The sequence below is a fragment of the Danio aesculapii genome, chromosome 20 (genome assembly GCF_903798145.1).
Source record: "Danio aesculapii chromosome 20, fDanAes4.1, whole genome shotgun sequence".
In the NCBI taxonomy this organism is placed as follows: Eukaryota; Metazoa; Chordata; class Actinopteri; order Cypriniformes; family Danionidae; genus Danio; species Danio aesculapii.
The window spans coordinates 52,553,843-52,562,369 of record NC_079454.1 but is presented as its reverse complement, the minus strand read 5'-3'; the positions used below and the strand labels follow the sequence as shown (position 1 = coordinate 52,562,369).

At 36.9% G+C, this 8,527-nt stretch overlaps 1 protein-coding gene across 4 annotated transcripts in view; it reads left to right on the top strand.

Annotated features, from left to right (window-relative positions):
• Positions 1-764: 764 nt before the first annotated feature.
• Positions 765-8,527, top strand: part of mia3 (MIA SH3 domain ER export factor 3) — a 61,777-nt gene continuing 54,014 nt past the window's right edge. For all 4 annotated transcript variants that reach the window (XM_056445599.1, XM_056445598.1, XM_056445597.1 and 1 more), the window contains exons 1-4: positions 765-891; positions 4,582-4,715; positions 6,193-6,279; positions 6,365-8,482. In XM_056445599.1, coding sequence (XP_056301574.1) covers positions 765-891; positions 4,582-4,715; positions 6,193-6,279; positions 6,365-8,482 — 2,466 coding nt within the window. The remainder of the gene's footprint in view (positions 892-4,581; positions 4,716-6,192; positions 6,280-6,364; positions 8,483-8,527) is intronic.

Sequence of the window (8,527 nt, the reverse complement as noted above, 5' to 3'; positions counted from 1 at the left end):
AAACCAAATAATGAAGATTAGATAAAATGTAAATAATTCATTCATTCATTCATTTTCTTGTCGGCTTAGTCCCTTTATTAATCCGGGGTCGCCACAGCGGAATGAACCGGCAACTTATCCAGCACATGTTTTACGCAGCGGATGCCCTTCCAGCCACAACCCATCTCTGGGAAACATCCATACACACTCACTCACACTCATACACTACAGACGATTTAGCCTTCCCAATTCACCTGTACCACATGTCTTTGGACTGTGGGGGAAACCGGAGCACCCAGAGGAAGCCCACGCGAACGCAGGGAGAACATGCAAACTCCACACAGAAATGCCAACCGACCCAGCCGAGGCTCAAACCGCCGACCTTCTTGCTGTGAGGCACTACCTACTGCGCAACTGCGTCAAAATGTAAATAATAACTACCTAAATAAAACTAAAATAAATCCAAATAAACACACCAATACACATCCAATTAAATAAATAAATATTAAATAAAAACAAAAGCATACCCCTACGCACAGTATCTAAAATGTATTTATTTTATTTAAGATATATTTTATTTAAATTCTGTATAAATAAATATATTTTCACAGCACAGAGTGTTTCACAGCCCAGCTGATCTGTGTGTTGAGTTGTTGGTGCTGCTATCTCTTTAAGCGCAGGCTCTGTAACCTGACTCCAGCTTCTCTCCTCCTCACTGAAGCAACTCAGCTCGCCTCCGGTCTGCTGACGTGTCGGCAGCGGCTCCGCGATCAACAGCTGCCAGCATGGCTGCACCGAATAATCCCCGGTTTTACTCACTTTTTACCCTCCTCCTGTGCTCGTGCTTCGGCGGGAGCTGCGCGGACCGGCGGTTCTCGGAGCTGAAGCGCTGCGCGGATGAAGAATGCAGCAGTGAGTATCTGCAACTTTTCATCTAACTGGGATGCTGGATCATAAAAGTTCTGCGCTTCTGACGTCACAAAGGCCGCATCGGCCGCCGCCGCGGGGAAACTGCAACTTTGTAACAATCTGTGACATAAAAGAGTTCCATTAGAATGTCGATTCTAAATGTGACGTAGAGGCGAAATAAACATGAGGGCTGGCGCGTCCTTGAAGATCCAGTGTGCTGATAACAAGTGCTGGGTTGTTGAAACCTAATGTTGAAACAAACACAACCGCTGGGTTAAAAGGTGTCATTTAAATATAATTATAATAACCTAACATTAGGTTTGTTCATATTTGACTCAACGTTGGGTTACGACAACCTAGCAGTTTTGTTTTTTAAATGTGAGCTCAGTTTAGCTAGTCAAGGTAACAACAACAACAACACAGTCGTGTATGCGAAATGAGAGCTTCAGTTTGACATTTTATGTGTTCAATATGATGTGAACACACACACTGTTAGCATTAACTGTGTTAAACACGAGGCCTGGATTTAAATCTCTGTCAAACAGAAGTGATTGGTTTGATGTAAACGGCGTATTTACATACAACCTGCTGAACATGACTCAATTGTCGGTGTTTTGCGCACTGAACCATGTTTTATTTCCTAATTACTTAATATTTACAGAATGAAGTTAAGGATGAATGGTATAATCTGTTAACAAATCAATCTGTATTACCATAGATTAGTATTATAGTAAATACGATATTGAATCAGAATCAGAAAGAGCTTTATTGCCAGGTATGTTCACACATACGAGGAATTTGTTTTCGTGACAGAGCTTCTACAGTGCAACAGGATTACAGAGACAGGACAAACAGATAATAAATATATATATATTTTAAAATACAAATAAGTAGTGAGTGCAAATATACAAATTGCAAATATTGTATTTGAAACATGTATTGTACAACATTACTAACTACAGTGAACTGATAAACTAATAAATAATGTAGTGTACTATTGTTTTACTACAGTAAACTGTGGCGAATTGTAGTGTAATATATCCTGTAGGTGTACAGTATGTGGTCATATAACTATAGTTGTTGGGTTACCAACAAGTATATAATCACCACAACATATATCACATACTTGTACTGTAGTATGTTTCAAAAACACTACACTCTGGGTTGTTGTAACCCAATGTTAGGTCAAATATGTAAAAACACGACCACTGGGTTAAAAAATAGCATTTAAATTTAATTGGAAAAAATTAATAACTCTACGTTGGGTTACAACCAACCAAATGTTTATTTTGTGAACATGAGCTCAGTTTAGCTAGTCGAGCTAACAACTACAGCATCAGCAGCACTGGGAGTCGTGTATACAAAGGGAAATGAGAGCTTCAATTTGACTTTTTTGTGTGTTTAATATGTTGTGAATGTGAACACAAACTGTAACCATTAATTGGGTTAAACAAGAGGCCTGGATTTAAATCTGATGTAAAACAGAAGCGATTGGTCTGCTGGGAACGGTGTTATTTACAGTACATACAACCTGCTAAACATGACTCCAACTGTGCTTGAGGAGTGTGTTTATTTTTTAATTAATTGATAGTCGAAGAATGGAGTGAAGGAGGCATAACAAATCCATCCTTATTACTACTACCCATAATAATTTATAGGAAATATTATAGCGTTTTTGGACCTTGTATGTACAGCACTTTATTAAATATAGTGTATAACTATAGTCTAACTCAGGGGTCACCAAACTTGTTCCTGGAGGGCCGGTGTCCTGCAGATTTTAGCTTCAACTCTAATCAAACACACCTGAACTAGCTAATCAAGGTCTTACTAGGTATACTTGAAATACCCAGGCAGGTGTTTTGAGGCAAGTTGGAGCTAAACCCTGGAGGGACACCGGCCCTCCACGACCGAGATTGGTGACCCCTGGTCTAACTGATAAACATAATGTAGTATACCATAAATTTTACTACGGTAAACTGTGGTGTATTGTAATTTAATATATCCTGTAGGTGTAGAATACTACAGTATTGTCGGCGCTAGTGGTGTAGTGGCTAGTATGGCGACCCGAGTTCGATTCCGCCTCGTGGTCCTATGCCGATCCTTCCCCTCTCTCTCTGCTCCCCATGCTTCCCTGTCAATACTCTCTATTGTCCTATACAATAAAGGTGAAAACCCTGAAAAAATAATAAGAATCATAAAAAAAATAATACTACAGTATTGGGTTATTTGTTTATATTAATATAGTTATTGTGTTACCATATACCATAGAATACTATAGTAAATGACTGCAGGATATTGGGAAAATCTGTAATATTTTGTTTTGCTGCAATATACTGTATATTGTATGAATATAATTTCACCAGATGACTTAAATATCTCTATTATATGTAAAAATCATTCATTTAGATTGGTTGGGTTGATTTTGTAAGCGTGTGAATCATGCATCAGAAATAAAATTGCAAGAATAATTACAATAGAGCAAAGAAAAAAGTAAAATAAACAGTGCTTTATGGTTTACCGGAGAGTACAACAGTATTTAGACACAGAAATGTAATAATGTAATGTAAAATAACACTGTATAGTCTTCATTGTATTAATAATTTAGTAAAAATTATTCTGCACTAAAGATACAAATGTTTTATTGTGCCCGAATGCTTTAAACTCTTGAAATGCCTTTAAAACACATGCAGATGATAAACTTTCACTCTGTGATGGTTGTACTCTGCAATGACTCCACAATTCTCATGCATACTCAATTGTTGATCAACTATAATCCCAACTCAACGCTGCATAACCTGTGATGTGACTATTGCAGACACACACATTGCAATATCGATGCTGAAACCATATATTGTGCAGCGCTACTATAGTATATAAATACTATAGAATCACCACAACATGTAGAATATTATATATATTAATATTTTCCATTAATATTTAATCTTCAGCAGTATCTTCCATATTGGCAAGTTTGTAGATGAGCTGTTGATTCTGGTGCGGTCGACACACCATTAATAAACAAACTATAAAATCATGTTACTGTGTAAAGAACACATGCAGTAATGTTTCACATCAGACAACTGGAAAATATTCAACACACAATTTCCTGCTGCATCTTTAAAGGGCGAATCGGTCATGTTTTATTAATATTAGCAAGAAATAACATCATGTTTAATAGGATAACTTGCTGTGAATTTACCAATCCTCAGGTTAACGTTAAAGATGAGGTCTTTTTGTGATTCATAAATGTATAAAAGCTGTCACTGAGGGTAGTACCCTATTAAAAGGTACATTTTTGTACTTTTCAGGTATTTATATGTACCTTTAAGCTACAATATTAACGCTTTAGGTACTAATATTTACTTTTAAAGCACCATTATGAATCTTTACATACAGAATGTTTCATTTAGAAAGAGTTTCAACCCTAGGACAGCTTTTGTACCTTGATTTCTGAGAGTGTCAAATGCAAGAAAACAGCTACAAGCAAACAATATATATCAAAAAATAAATGAAGGTCTTGTGAAATGATCAGTCTGTGCAAGAAAATGAACATTATGTAGGTAATAAAGCTGCAAATAATGGCCATCTTAGAATAGATGTTGGATTATGAAAGCTTGCCACATGCACTGCGCACAAATGAGTAGTTTTCATGCTAACATATGCTTTTTGTGTGTGTGTTTGTGTTTGTTTTAGTGCTTCTCGGCAGAGGAAAGGCCGCAAAGGATTTCATGGGGCCGGACTGCCGGTTTCTCTCTTTTAAGAAAGGAGAGACGATATATGTATATTATAAACTCTCAGGGCAGAGGTCAGACGTGTGGGCTGGTAGTGTAAGTAATCTTCTAATAACTGATTGGTTGCTGAAGATTTTGTCATTATGGTTGCTAATAATTGGTCATATGTTGTGTATTCGAGTGTGCTAAGGGTGAGTGGGCTTGACAAACCACCTGTTGGATACACTCTTTCCTCTTTAGGCACCCAGGGACCTTATTAGAAACGCTTATGTTTGTTAATATATCTAAAATTTATTTATACACTGACTGGCCACTTTATTAGGTACACCTTGCTAGTACCGGGTTGCACCCACTTTTGCCTTTAGAACTGCCTTAATTCTTTGTGGCATAGATTCAACAAGGTACTGGAAATATTCCGCAGAGATTGTGCTCCATGTTGACATGATACTGTAGCATCATGCAGTTGCTGCAGATTTGTCGGCTGCACATCCATGATGTAAATCTCCTGTTTCACCACATCCTAAAGGTTCTCTATTGGATTGAGATCTGGTGACTGTGGAGGCCATTTGAGTACAGTGAACTCTTTGTCATGTTTAAGAAACCAGTCTGAGATTATTCACGCTTTGTTGTTTACTCTTTTTATTTAATTTTTTTCGTACTATTCTCTGTCAATGCTAGAGATGGTTGTGCGTGAAAATCTCAGTAGATCAGCAGTTTCTGAAATACTCAGAGCAGCCCGTCTGGCACCAACAACCATGTCATGTTCAAAGTCCCTTAAATCGCCTTCTTCCCTATTCTGATGCCCGCTTTGAACTGCAGCAGATCGTCTTGACCATGTCTACATGCCTAAATGCATTGAGTTGCTGCCATGTGATTGGCTGATTAGAAATTTGCGTTAACGAGCAGTTGGACAGGTGTACCTAATAAAGTGGCCGGTGAGCGTATTTTGTTCTATTTTCTATAGTTATATTCTTCATATTTAAAGTTTTTAATCTATTTTCTATAGCTATAACTTATATTTCTACATCAATTGTATTTATTATTATACTCCATTATTTAAATTCTTATCGATATTATTTTATTTTTTTAAATCATGAGTAGTTGTATAAGCATTTCATTGAGTATTGTACTGTGTCTGACTTTGATTAGTATTATTTTAACACACAGTCTACATTTAGTTAGTTGGTCAACCAATCATGCATATCAGCAAATGTTTATTGCTATTTTCAACATTTAACTATGGGTTTAAATGTTAAATGTAATGCATTACAATAAGCTTGTGTATGGAAGTGTAGAAGGTAAATGTATCATTAAAATTGACTATATATGTAGCATAAGAGCATGCATGCTTGGTGTTTAATAGTTTTTTATTGTTCTATGAAATGAGGGAGGAAATGTGTATAAAGATGGATAAATGTGCAAGCATATATGAGGCTTTAAACATGATCTAACATTTAAGTGCATGTTTTCTTAGATCTTTTTATTATTGATTAAAATATTTATATGTTTTACACTTGTTAACACTCTTTAAATGCAAAAACTGACCCTTTTATCTCTTCCTCTCTTTGTGTAGGTTGGAAACCACTTTGGCTATTTTCCAAAAGACTATCTTAATATAAATCATATATATACTGAAAAAGAATTGGAGGTACCTACAGAAGTAAGTCGGCGTGGTCAATGTTGACTGATGTTTGCTCATTTTTGACATGATTTTGAGTTAATATGGATCCTTTTTTCTCTTTCAGGAAACAGATTTTGTCTGCTTTGAGACTGGGCTTGATAAATTTGAAAGTTATGACATAGATGTGTTATTAGGAAGCAAATTATTTATGGAGAACGAGAATTCAACAGAAGAATCTAAAGAAGCATATCAGAATGAAGTGGTTTCTCAACTGCCTTCTGAAACAGAAGAAATAACAGAAGATTCAGTGGAGCATCTTGATTCAGAATCAGAATCGCTACTTCAATCAGAGTCTGTTGATTCAGAATCAAGATTGCCTCTTCAATCAGAGTCGATCGATTCAGAATCAGTATTGATTCTCGAACCAGAGTCAGTTGATTCAGAATCAAGATTGCCTCTTGAATCAGAGTCAGTCAATTCAGAACCAGAATCGACTCATGAATCAGAGTCAGTCAGTTCAGAAACAGAATTGATTCATGAATCAGAGTCAGTTGATTCAGAACTAGCAACGCATCATGAATCAGTGTCAGTCGATTCAAAACCAGCAACGACTCCTGAATCAGAGTCAGTTGATTCAGAATCACAATCAACTGATTTAGAATCAACAACACAGTCAACTGAGTCAAAATCAACATTACAGTCAAATGATTCAAAATCAACATCACAGGCAACTGATTCAGAATCAACATCACAGGCAACTGATTCAGAATCAACATCACAGGCAACTGATTCAGAATCAACATCACAGTCAACTGATTCAGAATCAATATCACAGTCAAATCATTCAAAATCAACATCACGGTCAAGTGATTCAGAATCAACAACACGGTCAAGTGATTCAGAGTCAACATTACAGTCAAATAATTCAGAATCAACATTACGGTCAAGTGATTCAGAATCAACGTTGCAGTCAAGTGATTCAGAATCAACATTGCAGTCAAGTGATTCAGAATCAACAACACAGTCAACCGATTTAGAATCAACATTGCCTTTTGAGTCAGAGTCAGTTGATTCAGAATCAACATTGCTTCTTGAATCAGAATCTGTAGAGTCAGAGACATTGATATCTAAATCTACCGAAAATGACTCTAATAGCTTTCAGCCAAAGACAGTCGTCTCCTCAGAGTCAACACTGGAGCCTAAACATGGAGTGACCGATGAGACAGATACTTTAATAACCCAAGATGATGTAGAAACCCAACCATCAGACTTTGATGCACTAAATATTGATGATGTTAAACTTTTGCACATCCAACATGACTCTGATTTTGAGTCAGAGCTTGAAACACAAACAGCAGGTTTAGACGTAGATAGCGAAGAGCCTACTAACCGTAAAGATTTACCACTACAAACTTCAGAGAAAACACTTGAGGATGAGAATAGATGGACATCAGCATTAAATGAAAAAAGTGAATCGGAAGAGACTGAATCTTCTCACGAACACACTAAAGAATCACTTTTAGTTCATGATGTCAAAGCACAAAGAGATCTTGAAGAAGAGGAAACAATTGATAATGTGAAATTTTCTCTTTCTTCTCAAAGTACTAAATCTGCTTCAGATGAAAGTGAAGGCGTCCCATCTGAACCAGCTCCGGAAACGGAATCGATAGCATTAGATATAAGTGAAATCACAGAGAATACGAATGAAAATGCAGATGATTTTATTCAGAAGGACAGCATGAACACTAATGAAAATGCACACAAAAACATTGCAGACGATGCTCAGGATGTAGTGATAAACAGAAGGGAGAAACCTACTGAATCCGAGGACGAAGATGAAACTGAGAACGTTTCTGAAAGTCCAGAATCTGCACCTCTACTTTATAAAACAGATGAACAGATCGAAAAGGTGAAGAACGAACTGGACGCTCTGCTTAAAAACACACTGGAGTCTGAGGAAGATAGTCCTGGAGATGAAGAGGACGAGACTGAAGAGCTTCTGGAAGATGAAAACGCTCTTCTTTCATCTAATGATCCTCATCTCGCAGACAAAAATCTTGAAGACGATGAGCAACCTGATGATGATGATGATGATGATGATGATGGTTTGGTTGAATCTCAACAAAGCGAAAACACAACACAAGCAGATGAAACGGAAACCGAAGAGGTTGGTCTTCCTCCTGAAGAGCCTGAATACAGCGATAGCGTACTGAGACTCACAATATTGCGAGATCACTTGAAGGTAGGCTTCTAATGGTATTAAATTAGCTTTTATCATGATATACAG